This window comes from Rana temporaria, chromosome 13, assembly GCF_905171775.1.
Source record: "Rana temporaria chromosome 13, aRanTem1.1, whole genome shotgun sequence".
NCBI lineage: Eukaryota > Metazoa > Chordata > Amphibia > Anura > Ranidae > Rana > Rana temporaria.
This window is the reverse complement of record NC_053501.1, coordinates 56,027,816-56,047,458: the sequence shown is the minus strand read 5'-3', so window position 1 is coordinate 56,047,458 and position 19,643 is coordinate 56,027,816. Positions and strand designations below refer to the sequence as shown.

General features: G+C 40.4%; 1 protein-coding gene across 11 annotated transcripts in view; it reads left to right on the top strand.

The window, feature by feature from the left end:
- The window catches only part of LOC120920819 (ryanodine receptor 3), a 692,572-nt gene that overhangs the window by 541,277 nt on the left and 131,652 nt on the right, over nt 1-19,643 (top strand). For all 11 annotated transcript variants that reach the window (XM_040333156.1, XM_040333154.1, XM_040333152.1 and 8 more), the window contains 2 exons: nt 17,069-17,116; nt 17,349-17,448. In XM_040333156.1, the coding sequence (XP_040189090.1) occupies nt 17,069-17,116; nt 17,349-17,448 (148 nt within the window). The remainder of the gene's footprint in view (nt 1-17,068; nt 17,117-17,348; nt 17,449-19,643) is intronic.

Below are 19,643 nucleotides of genomic sequence, written 5' to 3'. Positions count from 1 at the left end.
GGGAGCAAGTGCTTTGTGAATCCAGTGCTTGCCTCTGTGCGCTGCGCCGGCGTAGCGTAAAAGAGATACGCTACGGCGGCATAAATATGCGCCGATGTATGTGAATCCGTGACATTATCTGTATTCCACCGATAAAGGGCTATATTCACGTAGAATGGCTTAACTTTGTGCGGACGTAAGGTATCCTATTTACGTTACGCCTTCGCAACTTTTACAGGCAAGTGCCGTATTCTCCAAAAAAAGTTGCGGCGGCGTAGCGTAAATAGGCTGGCGTAAGCCTGCCTAATTCAAATTGTGAAGAGGTGGGCGTGTGTTATGTAAATCAGGCTTGACCCGACGTGATTGACGTTTTTCCCGAACGGCGCATGCGCCGTCCGTGGAATTTTCCAGTGTGCATTGCTCCAAAGTACGCGGCAAAGGACGTCATTGGTTTCGACGTGAACGTAAATGACGTCCAGCCCCATTCATGGACGACTTACGCAAACGACGTAACTTTTTCAAATTTCGACGCGGGAACGACGGCCATACTTAACAATGGTACGCCGCACTTACGCCACCATATAGCAGGGGTAACTATACGCTGGGAAAAGCCTAACGTAAACGGCGTAACTGTACTGCGTCGGTCGGGCGTACGTTCGTGAATTTGCGTATCTAGCTGATTTACATATTTCGACGCGTAAATCAGCGTACACGCCCCTAGGGGCCAGCGTAAATATGCAGTTACGATCCGACAGCGTAAGAGACTTACACCTGTCAGATCTAATAGATATCTATGCATAACTGATTCTAAGAATCAGGCGCATAGTTACGACCGGCCGGACGCAGAGATACGATGGCGTATCTGGAGATACGCCGTCGTATCTCCTCTAAGAATCTGGCCCAAAGTGTTTATCACCACGTGTTGTCACTCCATGCCACGTATGAATTTCCAGCCTCTCACCCTACAATATGGACCATTATAAATGAAATGGTCAAAAACGCTTTATTTGAATCAGGGTCTTCCCTGTGCAGTATGTCATGTGGTTATTCCGGCAGCAACCACTTTCAAATAAAAAAGCAACAAACTTCGTAGTGTGTTCTAAAACAGTGCCTCTTTAATGCCAGAAAGGATACACTTGCAAAAAAAAACTTCCATTTTTGCAACTTATAACATCCAAGTGAAATATATAACACCAACATGTCAGAAAAAAATAAAACAGAATCACTGAGTTGGAAAAAGGATCACCCCCTCCTAAAAACAAAATCAGGTGTAGCGAATCACCTTCTCAATGTCACACACAGCCATTTGACTTTCAACTGTAATCAGCTGTGGTAATTTTGATTAGTTCAGCATGAATAGAGCTTTCCTGAAGCATTTCAGTCCCTGTTAGTTAGGGTGCCCACATGTCCCGGATTGCCCCGGACTGTCCCTCAATTGACATGTCTGTCCTTGGTCCCGGGCACCTTCATTCTGGGACAATATAATGTCCCGGAATGAAATAGAGGACACAGCCACCCCCTACTAACTAATAACTACATTTCCGGAACTGGTTGCTTGCCATCTTGCAACCAGTGGCAATTTACTCTCAGACAGGGAGACCGGGAGCAAAGCCTGCACCTAGTGCAGCACTGCTGTCCCCACCCACCTCGGCACCTCCTCCTTTTCTGGCACCCAGTGGCAAGTAGCAGGGACTGGTGTGATCTTCACTTTCCAGATAGTGACGCCACTCCTTTTCTTCTACGCACATGGCTCATGCAGAGGGAGTGACAGCAGCACTGCATCTGGTGGCAGGCTATGGGTGGCAAGACGTAGAATAGGGGTTAATCTGCGCTTAGGCTCTAGCCAGGCTAATATATATGACAGTAGATACTAGACAGATGTCTAATCAAATCCAGGAAAACCGATAAATAAAATAATCAGAATAATTGTAATAAAAATATTCAATAATCAGGCTGCAGCCCCCCAAAAATGGGTGGCAAGAGGCACTGAATCTGGTGGCAAGTGGCACATTCACCTGACAAATAACCCGCCACCAAATTCCCCATCAACCCAGAGACTACATTTCTCCCCGCCCCCCTCATCTTTTTTGGGGGAAGGTGAGAGAGGGTGTGTGTCCCTGAATGGCAGTTTGGAAATGTGGTCACCCTACTGGTAGTGCAACTGAAGCAAGCAAGCAATCAACTATGAATGGCAAGGCCCTGTCAGAGATCTCCGGGATATAGTTGTGGGCAGGCACAAGTCAGGAGATGGATACAAAAAAATGTCAAGGGCTTTATCAATGCCTAGAAGCACAGTGAAGTATATTATTTTAAAGTGTAAGGTATTTGGTACAACACAGACTTTCCTTGGATCAGGACGTTGCTCCAAACTAGATGAAAGGGCCTGGAAAGAATTGGTCAGAGAGGCCTACAAAAACTCTGAGGCAGTAGCAGGAATTTATGACAATGAGTGGTCATTGTGTGCATGTGACAACAATATCACACATTTTCCACAAATGTGACTTGTATGGGTGGGTTGTAAGAAAAAAGCCACTCCTCAAGAAAGGCCACATGCAGTCATGACTGAGCTTTGCCAAAATGCACATTGAAAATTCTGAGACCACATGGAAAAAAGTTGGTATGGTCAGATGGGACTAAAATGTAATTGTTTGTCCTCAATATCAAAACTTAATACCAAACTACATGTCTGGTGGAAATCCTATACAGCTCGCCATCCAAATAACACCATTCCTAAAGCATGGAGGTGGTAATATCCTGGGGGTGTTTCTCTGCAGCAGGGACTGGAGCACTTGTCAGGATAGAAGAAAAATAAATGGGGCAAAATACCGTCAAATTCTTGAGAATCTGCTGCCCTCTGGCCCAAAGCGCACAGCAAAAATGACCACACAGTGGATGAAGGAGCAAAATATGAATGTCCTTCATTGGCCTAGTCAGAGTCCAGACTTAAGCCCCATTAAAAACATGTGGAATGACTTGAAGACTGCAGTCCACCAATGGTCACCATCAAATTTAACTGAACTTAAAGCGGGGGTTCACCCTAAAAAAAAAAATTATTTGTCTACCATGCCATCCAGCATACTAGCGTCAGCTACAGTATGCCTTTATTTTTATTTTTTTCGCTGTACTCACAGTTTAATCCATTTGTTTAGGTTCAGACTCCCGCGGGGAGTAGGTGTTCCTATGAAGAGGGGAACATGATTGACGGCCGGCTATGGCGCGTCACACGTTCCAAAAATAGCCGAAATAGGACTCAGCTCTTCACGGCGCCTGCGCAGTCAGCTCCTAGTCTGTTCGCAGGCGCCGTATAGCGCCGTGAAGAGCCGAGTCCTACTCCGGCTATTTTCGGAACGTGTGACGCGCCATAGCCGGCCGTCAATCATGTTCCCCTCTTCATAGGAACACCTTTTCCCGCGGGAGTCTGAAACGAATCTAATGGATTAAACTGTGAGTACAGCGCAAAAAAATAAAAATAAAGGCATACTGTAGCTGGCGCTAGTATGCTGGATGGCATAGTAGAAAGTTGTTTTTTAGGGTAAACCTCCGCTTTAAACAGTTCTGCAAAGAAGAGTGGGCAAATATTGCAAAGTCTAAATGTGCAAAGTTAGTAGAGACATAGGGCCAGATTCTCGTACCTGCGGCGCAGCGTAACGTAACCCGTTTACGATACACCGCCGCAAGTTTTCAGTCTAAGTGCCCGATCCACAAAGCACTTACCTGCAAACTTGCGGCGGTGTATCGTAAACACGTCCGGCGCAAGGCGGCCCAATTCAAATGGGGCGGGTACCATTTAAATTAGGCGCGCTTCCGCGCCGGACGTACTGCGCATGCTCCGTTCGCAAATTTCCCGACTTTGCACGAAATTACGACGCGCCGACGTGTTGAGAATCGCGACGTGCGTAACGTACTTACGCCGAGAAAACAAAAAAATTCAAAAGCGACGCGGGAAAGATGGGCATACTTTAACATGGTGGAGTAATTTTTACACCTGTCGGACCTTAGGGCTAGCTATGCGTAACTGATTCTATGAATCGGTCGCATCGTTAGAACGGCCCTAAAACAGAGATACGCCGTCGTATCTCTTTTGTGAATCTGGCCCCAAGAGACTAAAAGCTGTAATTAAAGCGGAGGTTCACCCAAAAAATAAATTTTTAACATTACATTCAGCCGAGTTGTCATAATGACAATCGGCTGTGTTTTTTTTTTTATCCCGTACATACCGTATTTTCACCGCCGCTTCCGGGTATGTCTTCTGCGGGACTGAGCGTTCCTAATTGATTGACAGGCTTCCGACCGTCGCATACTGCACGTCACTAGTTGCCGAAAGAAGCCAAACGTCGGTGCGCATGCGCCGTATAGAACCGCACCGACGTTCAGCTTTTTTTCGGCAAGTCGTGACGCGCTGTATGCGACGGTCGGAAGCCTGTTAATCAGATAGGAACGCCCAGTCCCGCAGAAGACATACCCGGAAACGGCGGTGAAAATACGGTATGTACGTGGATAAGATAAAAAAAAAACTGCCGATTGTCATTATGACAACTCAGCTGAATGTAATGTTAAATTTTTTTTTTGGTAAAGCAAAAGGTAGTTCAACAAAATACTGACACAAGGCGGTGATCCTTTTTCCAACTTAGTGATTCTTTTTTTTTCTTTTTTCTGACATGTTGGTGTTAAAATCTTTTACTTGGATGTTATAAGTTGCACTGAGTGAATACAGCTGGTCAAAACAAAAACTGTGTCTGTCTTCATTTCAGGCTGCAAAGTAACAAAATGTAATTATTTTAAAGGGGGTGATTCTTTTCTATACTCACTGTATATTAAATATTTTTTTTTACACTTTTTTGTCCTACACAAAACACTGGCACCACACGATTAGACAATAAAGTGACAATTCGTGCAAACCTACACACCACACAGTTGAACATGAAAATAAATATAAAACCATTTTTTCTTTATCCTACCTAAAACATACAGACACTGGCCCAGATTCAGGTAGATCCGCGCAATATTTGCGTGGGCAAAGGGCAACGATTTGTGCTCTGCGCCCACGCAAATATTTCGATTTGCCCGCGATTCACGGAGCAGTAGCTCCGTAAATTGCGCGGGCGCTATGCTAATTTGCCCTGCGTAAGGGCGCCTAATGTAAATGATCCCGCCGGGGGCGGGAATCATTTAAATTAACAAGCATAAATGTAAAAAGCAGTGCAGCGCTAATATTAGTGATAGAATGCTTATATACAATTAAGTAATAGCAGTGAAAACAAAAAAAATAAAAAAAATTTGCTCTTTGAGAAGAGACCAAATAAGTAAAATGAATAAAATAAATATGTGATAGAAAAGACAGCAAAGTCCGTTTAAAATCCCAAATATAAAAATAAAAAATTGAAAAAATGTCTCAATCAAGTGAAAAAGATTCCTTAATTAGCAAAATGTGATGAGATCTTGATTGCTGTGAAAAAGGTGTTCACCCGTGCAGTTTGTGAAAAGAGGATTGGCCGCTTACCAGAGGTAAAGACTGTTTTCCACCAGTCTTATGAAGCCTGTGGGAAGTCTGGTCTCCCAATACCTTTTCTGCAAAGTTAAACCTCAGTAATCGCTCCGGATATCCCTGAAGGAGCCATTGATGTATGGGTCTCCTGATTCCGAATGACAATGACTCTTCCGGTAATGCCACACCCTCTAACACACCGAGGGCATCAATCTCTCCATGCTTTATATTGTTGAGATATCTTTTATTTTTATATTTGGGATTTTAAACGGACTTTGCTGTCTTTTCTATCACATATTTATTTTATTCATTTTACTTATTTGGTCTCTTCTCAAAGAGCAAATTTTTTTTGTTTTCACTGCTATTACTTAATTGTATATAAGCATTCTATCACTAATATTAGCGCTGCACTGCTTTTTACATTTATGCTTGTTAATTTGTTGTACACATTTTAGTGCTAGCTGCTATATACTTTTTCTTTGTTTGTTCATAACATCACTTATCACAATTTTTTATCTTAACAAATTTTTAGCGCAGCGCCAACCCTTGGGTTTTCTTAAATCATTTAAATTAGGCGCGCTCCCGCGCCGAGCGAACAGCGCATGCTCCGTCGGGAAACGTTCCCGACGTGCATTGCGGCAAATGACGTCGCAAGGACGTCATTTGCTTCTAAGTGAACGTGAATGGCGTCCAGCGCCATTCACGAATCACTTACGTAAACGACGTGAAATTCAAATTTCACGAGCGGGAAGGGTGGCTATACTTTAGCATTGGCTGCGCCTACTATGAGTAGGAGCAGCCTTACGCTAAAGTCGCCATACGGAAACTCCGTACCTTGCGTGCGCAGGGCCCGCGCAACTTTTGTGAATCGGTGGTAGTATGCAATTTGCATACTATACGCCGATTACAATGGCCGCGCCCCCTAGCAATAGCTTCTTGAATCTGGGCCACTAACACTGGCAATTACACAAATGCTAGCGCTAGCAATATATATGTGTGCTCTAGGGATGAGCCCGATGTTCAAGTTGAACGTAAGTTCGACTCGAACATCGGGTGTTCGCCAAATATCGAACATTATGTAGTGTTCGCGGAAAATTCGAAAGCCGCGGAACACCGTTTAAAAGTCTGTGGAAGATTAACATGAAAAATCAAAAGTGCTAATATTAAAGGCTTATATGCATGGTATTGTCATAAAAAGTGTTTGGGGACTCGGGTCCTGCCCCAGGGGACATGTATCAATGCAATTTTTTTCGAAATGCCCGTTTTTTCGTGAGCAGTGATTTTAATAATGCTTAAAGTGAAACAATAAAAATTAAATATTGTGCCTGGGGGTGTCTATATTATGCCTGTGGAGCATTTTCCCTGTGTTTAGAACAGTCCTGCAGCAAAATGACATTTCTAAAGGAAAAAAGATCACGGCTGTAAAGAATTGTCAGGTCTTGGCAATACAGATAAAACTTATTGGGTTCCCCCCAGTCCATTACCAGGCCCTTCAGGTCTGGTATGGATATTAAGGGGAACCTTGTGGCAATTTTTTTTATGGCGTAGGAGTCCCCCCAAAATCCATACCAGACCCTTCAGGTCTGGTATGGGTTTTAAGGGGAACCCTGCACCCAAATGTGTTAAAAATGGCATAGCTCTTATCCGAGCACGCAACCTGGCAGTCCGCAGGACAAGAGAGTGCCCCCTCCTGAACCGTACCAGGCCACATGCCAGGCCACATGCCCTCAATATGGGGGGATAGGTGTTTTGGGGCAGGGGTGCTCTGCGCTCCCCACCCCAAAGCACCTTGCCCCCATGTTGATGGGGACAAGGGCCTCATCCCCACAACCCTGGCCAGGTGGTTGTGGGAGCCTGCAGGCGGGGGGCTTATCGGAATCTGGAAGCTCCCTTTAACAAGGGGACCCCCAGATCCTGGACCCCCATGTGAATTGGTAACGAGTACATTGTACCCCTACCATTTCACAAAAAAATTGTAAAAAAGACAGGAGACATTTCAGGACCTTTATTATAAAATAAAAAAATAAAAATGTTCAGCAATGTCCATTCATCTTCTATTCCACCGCCCGACTCGAAAAAAAACCAAAAAACTGCAACAGCTCCTCCTCCATGGGAGGCTCCTACCGTCTGACGGTTCTCGTGCTAATATAGCTGAGGGCGGGGCCACCTGTTGACGTATACTGGTGACCCCGCCCCCTCTGACACCATGGGGAAAACCGGAACAAAATTAAAGAATAAAATGCATGAGTGTCCCCCCAAAATGCGCGGGGAAAACCCCTGTGGCATCAGAGGGGGCGGGGTCACCTGTTTACGTCAATAGGATAGGTGGCCCCACCCTCAACTATATTCCATCTTTCAAGGCGAGAGAAGCGTCAGTCGATGGGAGCGTCCCATGGAGGTGGAGCTGTTGCAGCTTTTTTTTTCCGGACATTTGGCCATTCCTCCTAACCCTTGTGTTGTGAGACATTTATGTGATGTGCCACTTCCTTCTCACCTTCTTATGTGTTCCTGCCTCAGGGAATGCCTCCTAAACAAGTGATCATGGCGGACTCCCACTTGTTACCCTGTGACCAAGATCCGTTGATGTCAGCTTGGTCTTAGTCAGTGGCGGCTGTACACATGAATAGGGGGCGGCCGCAGCGAATCCATTATGCACATAGGGGGTGGCGAGGATAGGGGGTGCTGCGCCCGGGCGTCCCTAATGGACGGACCGCCCCTGGTCTTAGTGCTGGGAGAGTGTGATTGAGTATGCTGTCGGCAGAAAAACAAATGTTCAGTACATATATACTGTATGGTAGCACAGCATAAGACATACTGTACTCCATGCTGCCATATATATGTGTTTAGTCAGCAGGAAGGGATTAAAGGTGCTCTCCAGGTAGAATTGTCCTGTGTTATTAACAATCCATTTGCCAAATAGACATGTGCATTCGTTTTTGTCCGAATGCATTTTCATCCGAATTTCTGGTATTTTCGTTATCGTTTTAACAAACGATAACGACAGCACAGAAAACGAAAAACTAAAGATCTGACATTAAAAAAATGCTTTATTTTCGTTTTCGTTGCGGTCGAATGTGCCTAACCTTAACTTTATTAGTCCAATATTATTCGACATAGAGAGAAAAGATTTGACATAGAGAGACATAGAGAGACATGAACATTCGACATAGAGAGACATGAAGATTCAACATAGAGAGACATGAAGAGTCAAATTTTTTTTTTTTTTTAAGATTCTGTCGAATCGTCTTTTTTTTCTTTTTTTCTTAGACCATTCGACAGACACCATAAGCCTTCAATGACAGATTCGACCTTAATTTGGATTTTCGGACGAATGCATTTTTTTAACGAAAAACAAAATAAATAAAAACGAATTTCGGGAGTAACTAAATAAATGCCAAATTCACACCAATGTGTTGCATTGAAAACAAATGATTTTAGCCTCTGCTATAAAAGAAAAGCACATTAACACAACACGTTAAAAAACAGACTAAAAAAAAAACACCATGCCAACACGTCAACTCAAGTGTGTTTATTGCTTGCTAAATGCAATGCACCTGATGTGAATCCAGCCAAAAACTTGCATTCATACAGATAAATAAAGTAATCATAAAGTCATTTAGCATTCCTGTACTAACCCAGTCTACCGTACTGCCTTTTTGGTAATCAGTTGATTTTTGAACACTCCTGCTTGTTGTGATGCCCGCACAGTACCATAGACTGCTGTCTCTCACATACAGAAAACAACATTCGTCGCTCTCAGTGAATTATTATATTCAAACTTGCCTTTGAGGTTTAAATGTAATTGTTGATGCAGGAAACGCAGGAAGATGATTTATTCTTGAGTAAATAAAAATACTTATTGTTTCTGTCTGTTGATTGTTTTATTTCTTCTTGATTTTTTTTTTTTTTTAACACATGGGTTGCGAAAACAATATATTCAGATATAATGCAAAAAGAAAAGGCTTGGCAAAAAAAATCCAAAAATAACTTGGATATCATGAGGACTATAAATGATATGAACATATAAACAATTCAGTCTGCAAATCATAAAAATAGCTTGGGCCGTTAAAAATAAACATTTGTAAAGGAGATTATCTGCTTCTAAAGCTGGATGAGCTGTTTGCTTGCAAATCAGTTGATCTTCTGAATAATTTGGTGCCTGTCCCCACTTTTAATAAATAATCATTACATTGGCTGTGCCCTCCTTTGCTATTGGATAATTTTGATAGAAACATGAGGCACAGGAACTGTTTGTTGCTAATGCATAGATCTGTAACATGACCTGTTATAGAGGGAGAGTGATCACAAAAGGTTTCTATTTTTTAAACTTCTGCATGTGCATGACCAACCAACCACAGTTTTGTGGAACACTTGGGTTCAGCCAGAGGATGCTAGGGGTTCCTTGAGCATTAGTGGATTGAACTTCCATCAGATAGTACTGCATAGTCCTCAGGGTCATGGTCACCTGACAGAGCCAGGGGTTATAGTCACCTGACAGAGCTAGCAGCAAAACACCAGCTGTCTGTAATTAGATATAGGAAGATGAATTTGGATTTTTAAGGTGCAGAATAAATTGAAATAGTATCAACTATAACGTATAAGATTTTTTTTATTTTAAAGAGCAAAATAAAAAATTGTTAAAACATCATAACAATTGGCAGGTACAAATCAACAAATGTTGTGGATACAGCACTAGAGATTGGAGTTCCCAACATGTTTCGCCCATATGTCTTCAGGGGATGCTGTCCAATTAGAAGTACAAGCCTTCTGTTGAAAAAATACATACATAGAAAAAAATTGCATCAGTACCTTCTATGTACCTTTAACTTTGTTGATGTGTACCTGCCAATTTTAATGTTTAAACTATTTTTTATTTTTCTCTTTAAAAAAAAAATATCTTATACATTATAGTTGATACTATTTCAATTTATTCTGCACCTTAAAAATCCCTCTTCCTATATCTAATTAACTAAGGGATGTGGTGCTAATAATAAGTTGATTTGCCCATGATCATAAAGTCTTTTTCTCACCAGCTGTCCGTAATGGCTTTATTTTCCCAGTGATCAATACTACTAAATGGTGCATTAATTTTTACTGATCACTAATGTAAGATACATTCTTCCTCTCACTGATCATAGATTTAGCGGTATTTCTCTCACTAATTCAAAATGTAAGGATGCCCTTCTCCCACTGACCACTGTAAGTGGACACCTCTACCACTGGCTACCAATGTGATGGGCCCCTTTACTGAACACCAATGTATGGATGCATTTCTATATCATCCAGCAAGTTGAGGCCGGGTTCTTTTCTGGCCATTTTATTATTTTTACTTTAAAATGATTATTAGTAAAAAAAAAAAAATCATGGAAGGTATTAAAAAATTACCCACATTGGATGTCAAATATTGCAATTATGCAGAGTCCCTATTCTTTTAATTACTATTATTTCTAAAATGTACTGATCTTGCAAATATGTCTCAGGGACCTAAAAATTAAAAGGTAGAGAAAGTCTGTTTTAGAGCCACAGGGATCTTAAGAACAGTACATACCTAATCACAGAAAGGTATGATTTGTTTCTTCAATTGCATTTGGTCGTTTTTTTTTTCTGATTTTACAATCTCCTTTAGATACAGTATGCCAACCTCTCCTTAGTGGGAAGGCTTACACAATTTGTTTAATTTATAGCCATTCATTTAGGCCCTGTATAGTTATGGGTAAACATAAAGGAGATAAACATACAGGAGAGTGTTTGGCCAGGTTAAGATTAGCATATTTGGAATTGCCATTTTCAATTCAATTTCAAATCATTATTCCATGTTGCAGTATTAGAATAAAAAGGTCTCCAAGTGGTCACCAGTGTTAATTTCATAGACTAAAATTGACTAAAACATTTTATTTGACTAACTTAATACAATTTTAGTCGACTAAAATACGACTAAAACAATTGAAATTTGTATTTTAGTCAAATGACTGCAATGGGACTAAAACTAAAATGCTATTTTAGTCAAAAGACTAAGACTAAAACTAAATTGAAATTTGATGTCAAAATTAACACTGGTCTGTAGTACATGTTCATACCTCAATACCATAAACAATAAAACATTTCGATTTTTCACTCCAACAGTATATAATGAGTTTGGAAATTGTAGAGAAATGCTTAAATAATGCATTACTTTTTAAATACACCCATTAGATTTTATATATAAAATATAGATGCGCTAATATTAACTTAAAATGTGATAAAACGTACAAAGAAAACTAATCAGGGAGAACACTCCATAAACTGTGAATTACTAATATGTCCTTAATTAGTGCACAGTGATTAGCAGGATTCCATGCAGGGAAAAAATCACTCTCTTCAATCTGAATGCTAATCCAGCCCTCCACCGCTGTGATCAGATGATACAGGCACTCACAGACAGGGATTGCATGAAAGAAAAGAGAAAAAACCTCATTGCGCAATATTCGATGACAGATCAAAAAATGTAATCAGAGCATTGACATATGCACTCACGAATCCCCGCTTTCAGTAAAGCATGAAAACGCCACTCAGTATGTTGTTTCCTCAGCTCGATCCGATGCACTCGGATTCGATCGCAGGCTCCTCCCTACGCGTTACGTCACAGGCACGCGACTTACTCATGGGTTCATACGTTATGAGAATGGCTTGGGGTTTAGATAGCCTTCTCATTGACAGCGTTTACATTAGTGTGAGCAACCAAAGGGAAAGACAAACATCATTGCGGCAAAACTTTACTCACATAGCTGAATTCTAGTGAGATCAAATGTCAATGCATAGACACACATAATTTTAATAAACAAATTTAAAAAAATATAATTGATATAAAACTTTAAAAATATTCTATGTTGTTTGCTATGCGGATGGTGCATTTGCATTTGCATTTGCATATGCAATCTACTGCCCTCTTGTGGCCAGATATACAACAAGCATAGAATAAGTAGATGAACATTTAAAAATACAATTAAATAGATGCATCAACACTATTCAATATTATCAATAAAACATATAAAACCATCAAAAATATGTAATACAAAATATTTAATAAAAAATTGTACTGAAGGGTTAAAAGATTATTACTATAATAACAGTAATAAAAACCATCATAATGAATAAAAATCAATATATATTAATAGTAACAATGGGTGATCTATAGAATGCGCCCTAAAAAGTCGCCCACCGTTGCGCCTATGGAGGAGTGGATGATGCCTAGCTGCTGTTTAGAAGATAATAAGTGAACAAAAAGAATGTAAGATGATGAAACTCTCTAAGGAGTGTCAACAAATTAAAACAGCGCTATCAAATAACTGTGCATATTTGACTATATAAAATACATTACTACAACCCATATGTAATGATATACAGTGATAATAAACAAAATATATCCAGTTTAAGAAATAAACACTAAACTGTGACTGTAATAATAAACACCCGTGATTGACTTAAACGTGAAGTGAACGCACTGAAAGTGCAAGAGACAGTCTTTAAAAATAATTTAGAACGTGGCCAAACAAAGCAAAGTTCATGTGTATAAGGATCCTGCGATCTTCAAATTTTTTCAAAAACTTCCACCACACCCGACAGTGCTCAGTGACTCCTCCCCCATCAAATGGACACTCACCGGATAGGTATGCCTCACACTCTCGTGTTTTGGCACAAAAAACCTTATCAGATGTAGTTGTTCCCGTCAATAAAGATGTAATCCAAATATGACATCCAATTAGTTCCACATATATGTCAGAGAGAGACAAAAGAAGTGCAAATAGTGTGATACCATCAAAGGTTTAATAGCACACCAAAATAAAACTTCAAACAGTGCACTCACAAACAAAATCTTGTAAAACAGCAGAATATCACATCAAGAAACTCCTTCAAACGTCAAAATGGTGAGAAGCGGTCACGGCGGACCCCCGATCAGCGAGAAAAAGTGAAACCAATTCTCCTACTCACGGTGCCATGGACTTCTGTCAGATGCAGCTGCACATCCACTTAAATAAAAAACTTCAAACGCACTCTGCATCCAAAAACGCAGCACTCACTAGTAAAATTAGACTGTATGGCAATACCCCGACATGTTTCGTTATAAAAACGTATTCATGTGTCCCATGAATAAGTTTTTATAACGAAACATGTCGGGGTATTGCCATACAGTCTAATTTTACTAGTGAGTGCTGCGTTTTTGGATGCAGAGTGCATCCAACATATTGGAGTGAGCAAGAGCACTCCAATACATATACTACCCCTTCAGTCCTACACGTGATCAGATCCTTTATGTTGTATTCCTTCTGAGTCACTGTAGATTTGAATTTAGAACATTTTTGTCCATTGAAATTGGTTTGCCTACACGCAAAACATTGTTTACATGGAAAAAAACCTTTTCCTTGGTAAAAAGTGAGTAAATTGTTTCTCACTGGGGGGTCAGGAATATTTTTTGCTACCAAATCCCTTAAAGTTGGTGCTCTTCTGTACACCACCCGTGGGTAACTCGGTAAAATTCCCTGTAGCTGTCTGTCTGCTTTCAAAATTGGCCAGTGTTTCTTTATAATAGCTTCAAGTTGCTTGTGTTGGGTGTTATAATTTAGAATTATGGGTAATTCAGTTTCCAGCCTTTTTGTCTTGATTTTGTCTTGTGTTAGAGAGGTACGTGGAGTTTCATACACCTTTTGTATTTGTTCCATTATAAAGTCCTTGTTATACCCTTTATCAATAAAAAAAATTCCGATCGTTTTAGCTTGATCCAAAAATACCTCAGGGTGTGAGCAATTCCTGCGAATCCTTAGCATTTGACCCTTTGGTATATTGATTAGCCACGGGTCATGGTGGCAGCTATCCACAGGGATATAGCTGTACCTCTGGACCGGCTTAAAGTGTGTTCTAGTTTTTAGTTGTTGATTGTCTATAGTAATCTCTAAATCAAGGAACTGAATAGTAGTGTTGCTCAAAGTGTAGGTGAGTTTTATGTTCTTCTGGTTATCATTTAATTTCTCAAAAAACTGAGTTAGGGTATTCTCATCCCCCTTCCAAATGATGATACAGTCGTCTATAAATCTTCTGTAGAGTATGAGCTGCTCCGGCATACCTTCATATATGGACGACTCCTCCCACTCAGACATGTACACGTTGGCTACACTCATTGCATATTTAGCACCCATTCCTATACCATTCAGTTGCCGGTAATACTCTGATTTATGCCAGAAGTAGTTGTGCTGTAGCCCATATGCAAGACATCTCAAAATAAACCTTTTTTGTTTCGATATGAGATGACCAAAACTGTTCAATGCCCATTTCGTGGCCCCAATGGCTTCTTCATGGTTTATCACAGTATACAATGAGGCCACATCAGCTGTGGCCAACAAGTAACTACAATTAGGTTCCAGTACTGTGCTCTCAAGGATCTGTATTAAATGCTTTGTGTCCCTGAGGTAAGCCCTAGTTTGGGGCACTAACGGCTGAATAAATCTATCCACATACTTCCCTAGGCGTGAGTTGATGGATTGAATCCCATTGATAATGGGACGTCCAGTGGGTTTCTCAGGATCCTTGTGGACTTTGGGAACAGTATATATAATGGGTACTCGGCACACCTCAGGTATTAAGTATTTAGCTTCTCTTTTGTTCAGCACTCCTTTTTCTTTTCCTCTATAGATCAAGTCAACTAGCTCCTCCTTGTATTCTCCTGTCGGATTGGAGCGTAATTTGATATAGGTATTGGTGTCCTCAAGTTGCTTGGCCAATTCTTCATAGTAATAGTCTTTGGCGAGGACCACAATGGCTCCACCCTTATCGGCTGGTCTTATTATAACCTCTTTGTTTTCTTCCAACATCTTAATACCCTTATGTATGGCCATGGGGTTCGGTAACTTCTTCACTTTAAGTTGGTCCAAATCTTTCAGTACCATCTTTGAAAAGACCTCAATATGTTGATTATTTACAACTTGCGGGTTGAACAGTGATTTGTTTCTTAACTGACTATGTTCAACCCTTCCTGGCATATTAGGTACAGCCTGATACGTTATTGGCTGTGTTAGCATGTATTTCTTGATGTTTAGTTTGCGTGTAAACTTTTTGATGTCTACATAAGTATCAAATTTGCTCAAATTCCGCTTAGGGGCAAACTTGAGACCCTTATCAAGTGTTATCAATTCTGTCGGGCTTAGGTCTATCCCACTTAGATTCATAATGCCTTCTCCTATTCTAGTTTTCTTCTTTTTGTGTCCCCCTCTGCATCCCCTCTTCGATTTGGGCTTCGGCACTCCCTTTGACGCGTGGGTGAGGACCTCTCCTCCCGGCGATACTCTAAAAAAGATGAGGAACGAGGATCCACATCCTCTCTATAACTCGATAGAGGCTCATATTGGTTGTGAGTCGGTACTGGACTTCTTCTCACATCATATTGGTGATGTTCATAATTTGGTGGTCCCCTTTGATAGTAGGCATGCGGCTGTCCCCCTGTATGATGGTATTGTGGGGGTGCAATGCTAATTTAGTCAAAAAGACTAAAACTAAATTGAAATTTGATGTCAAAATGAACACTGGTCTGTAGTACATGTTCATACCTCAATACCATAAACAATAAAAAATTTTGATTTTTCACTCCAACAGTATATAATGAGTTTGGAAATTGTAGAGAAATGCTTAAATAATGCATTACTTTTTAAATACACCCATTAGATTTTAGATGACTAAAATGAGTTTTAGTCAACTAAAATGTTCTGGAGTTTTTTTCGACTAAATATGACTGTGACAGGAGTGACTTTGGTTCGGGGGTTTGTGGGAATCGGATTGCCCTGGAGAGTTCTGGAGGCTCCTTGTCCAGCTTCCCCAGGCCCTCTTATGTGTAAATCACCCTGTATCTCTAATAGGGGCACAGGGTGAATGAGAACCCCAACCTGATCTGTGCTAGTCGGACTTACAGCCACACTAGAACTTTGTAAACTGTATATAATGTGTGCTGTATATATGTATATATATATAATGTGTGCTGTCCTATGCTGTTGGACTCTTTTGCTGAAATCGTTTGGGGTGTGGTTATAGTCCATTGGTTTATTGTCTCTGTCTGCTCTGGCTGTAGCGGGGAGGGATTCCTCCAACAGTTCTCCTTGCTGATTGGACAATTTACCCCACCCTGAATTCCAAAGGGAGGAGTGATGGTCCCGAGAGGTATAGCTATTGTGTTCATGTGTAAAAATAAAGCAGTTTTGTTTTTTGTCACTCTACACTGAGGTGCTGTCTGTTGACTGGGGGGCTAAAGAATCTTGAACGGTGCTGGATCTGAACAGAGAAAGCATTGACGGCGAACCTAGATCTGTTTGAGGACAGGGGGTTTGACTAAAACTAAAACAATTGCAGAAGACTAAAATGTGACTAAAACAAAAATGTCACTTTAGTCCTAAGACTAAGGCTAAAACTAAATCAAAATTTGCTTCCAAGATTAACAGTGTTGGTCACATAAGTAGTCCCTTTTCTGCAAGTCTTAGTGGCCTTGGTTACTCGTATGACACTTTGGTGTGGTGATTAAGTATAATACAGTTGCATATAATATCCAATTGTATATAAGAAAATACCTATTCTCTACCCATTTCGCAGAGCTGTCAAAATGAAGAAGAAGATGAGGAAAAAGAAAAAACATTTGAAGTGAGTTTGTTTTTCCCATTCTAATATAAATACATATTACAAATAGAGTAATGTTTTAAAATAATTGTAATGGTTTCTTTAAGGTAATTGCACAATTTTTTTTTTTTAGACTTCAGCAGCTATATATGCAGTGCATTTTGTTAAGCTAACAGAATGTTGATTTTAGTAGTGCTGAAGTTGGATGCCTTACTGGTTGTTGAAATTTTTTTTTATCTCATTTCTCTGCTTACAGGAAAAAGAAATGGAAAAACAAAAGACATTATACCAGCAGGCCCGTCTACATGAGAGGGGGGCTGCTGAGATGGTGCTACAGATGATCAGTGCAAGTAAAGGTTAGTGTAACAGCTCTGGTGAATGGGAGTGAACCACAACTGCGGCTAGCAAGGAATTTCAATGCACCTCTCTATGTGAGAATTCAGTATTGGACCACAGACGTCACTCCACACAAACAGGAGTTTGGGGGTTCTCTGCAAAATCTCTCTCTCACATAAAGGGATGCGTTGAGCTACTAGGGGTGAGCGCATTACACCATGCGACCATACCCTAGTCTTAAAAAGATACAATAGACTAGGAGATTCCAATGCACAGCTGTATGCAAGGGATTATCAGTATTGGACCCCAGGCATCACTCCAATCTGAGAACAGGAGTTTGGGGGTTCTATACATCATATCCCTTAAATATACAGTAGTGCATTAGGCCACTAAGGGAGTAGAATACCTTCAACCCTTAGCATAGAAAAGTTAGAGCGAACATGTTCTGTAACTTAGGGTAAGGGCCCTTTAACAAATAGGAACTTATGTCAAGCACATAGTTAGTAAGAATAGTGGTAACTATTAGCAACATCGTAAGAGAGGCATATATATATCAGATTATTGGAAGTCACCGGCACATGCGCACTAAAGTAAACTGAAGCAATGGGACGTATGTCCCATTGCTTCAGTCAGTGTGCTGTTACTGGCGGCTCCCACGCACACGCCCGGGACTGACTGCATCTGAGCACCACAGACCAAAAACGCTATTTAATTAATTTTAATATTCAAAACAAACTCACTCATCCATCCATGTCTACATATTTTATATTGCTGAGAAATCGGAAGGACATTTGATTAATGAAGCATTTACTTCCTGGAATACATCTGCCCTTAGCTCAGGCATGCAGGAAGGAGGGTGTGCTTAGCTGAGAAAAGTCCTCCTCCCCTCTTGAAGACTCCTGGGATGTATGAGATAATTTGTAAAGGCCTAGAAACCAGGAAGTGTCTAAAGAAATGTATAAAAAAAATGTCAACAAGTAAATATGATATACTATACTATCTATTTACCAATGCCTAAAGATTATACATATAATTCAGTAGCCTTTAAAACAATAGTGTAAAATCGTATGTGTATAACCTCTCTCTGATCTAAAGTGCTGATGCTTAACAAAAATCTAAATAGTCCATAACAATATTATTGTTCATTATTGTTCATTTAAAGCAGAAATATGCAAAAATCCATAATAAAGTGCTGGCTCTTTACACCTTTAAAATTGAATCCCCAGCAGCTTATCGTTCACTCACCAGATATGCTTGACTTCTGATTACAAACAGCTTTGTATAATGATGCTAGATAAGCAGGGAGGTTGATGGCTTTCTAGTTGCTTTAATATTTTCTCAAGGATCAATTAAGTAAAGCACAGAGAAAAAGTCTCATAGCGCAACAATGTAGTTTTAATAAAACAGTATGTTTGAAATAGCAGGCGATACATTTCTCAGGCAAGACACCACTGCAAAAACTCTTGTATCACAAATCCAACTTGTACAGACCCCTTCTGTGCTTGTTTTAGAAATATGGTGTATAGCTCCTCCAACATGTTTTGTCACACTGGATGTCATCAGGAGCGGACAATGCACTATATTTCCATAGCAGTGCATATACCCATGCATGCCATTTATAGTAAGATACACACCTGCAAATTACCAGTTGTGTTTGACTTGCTACTGCAGTATTTTACACATGTGTATTTTTCCTTGTTTTCTTTATACCTTTATACTTTTTTTGTTAGTGTAAAACGATAAGTTTACAAAAAACAAACAAGAAAAGCAGCATGAGAAGCACCATTGGCTGAAGTACACACAGGAAATTATTACCTTTATATTCCAAGTGATCCTTTGCTATGGTTTGTATGCCCTGCCACTGACCATGTTGCTCAAGTTCACCCTAAAACTAGTGTAGAGCAGCATGAGCAAGCTGAGTGGAAGAATCATTTCTTGACTCCCAAAACATTTTACAATCTGACTGTATAATCTTGTCTGGATTTACTCTAATGGTATAATTTGGGACCTACGTAGACCATCCATTTAATTTTCATCCAGTCAGGCAGGGCTCATACAACCTAGTTGTTGGTAAAGCTAAAGGAGTTTGTACAGTCAGACTGTAAAATGTATGGTGAACTGTAGGTCTGGCTTATAGTGAATGATTTCTAGCTTGAGGCAAACACAGCTCATCAGCCTAAGGCTGGTCATCAATAATTCATGTTTTTTTTGTTTC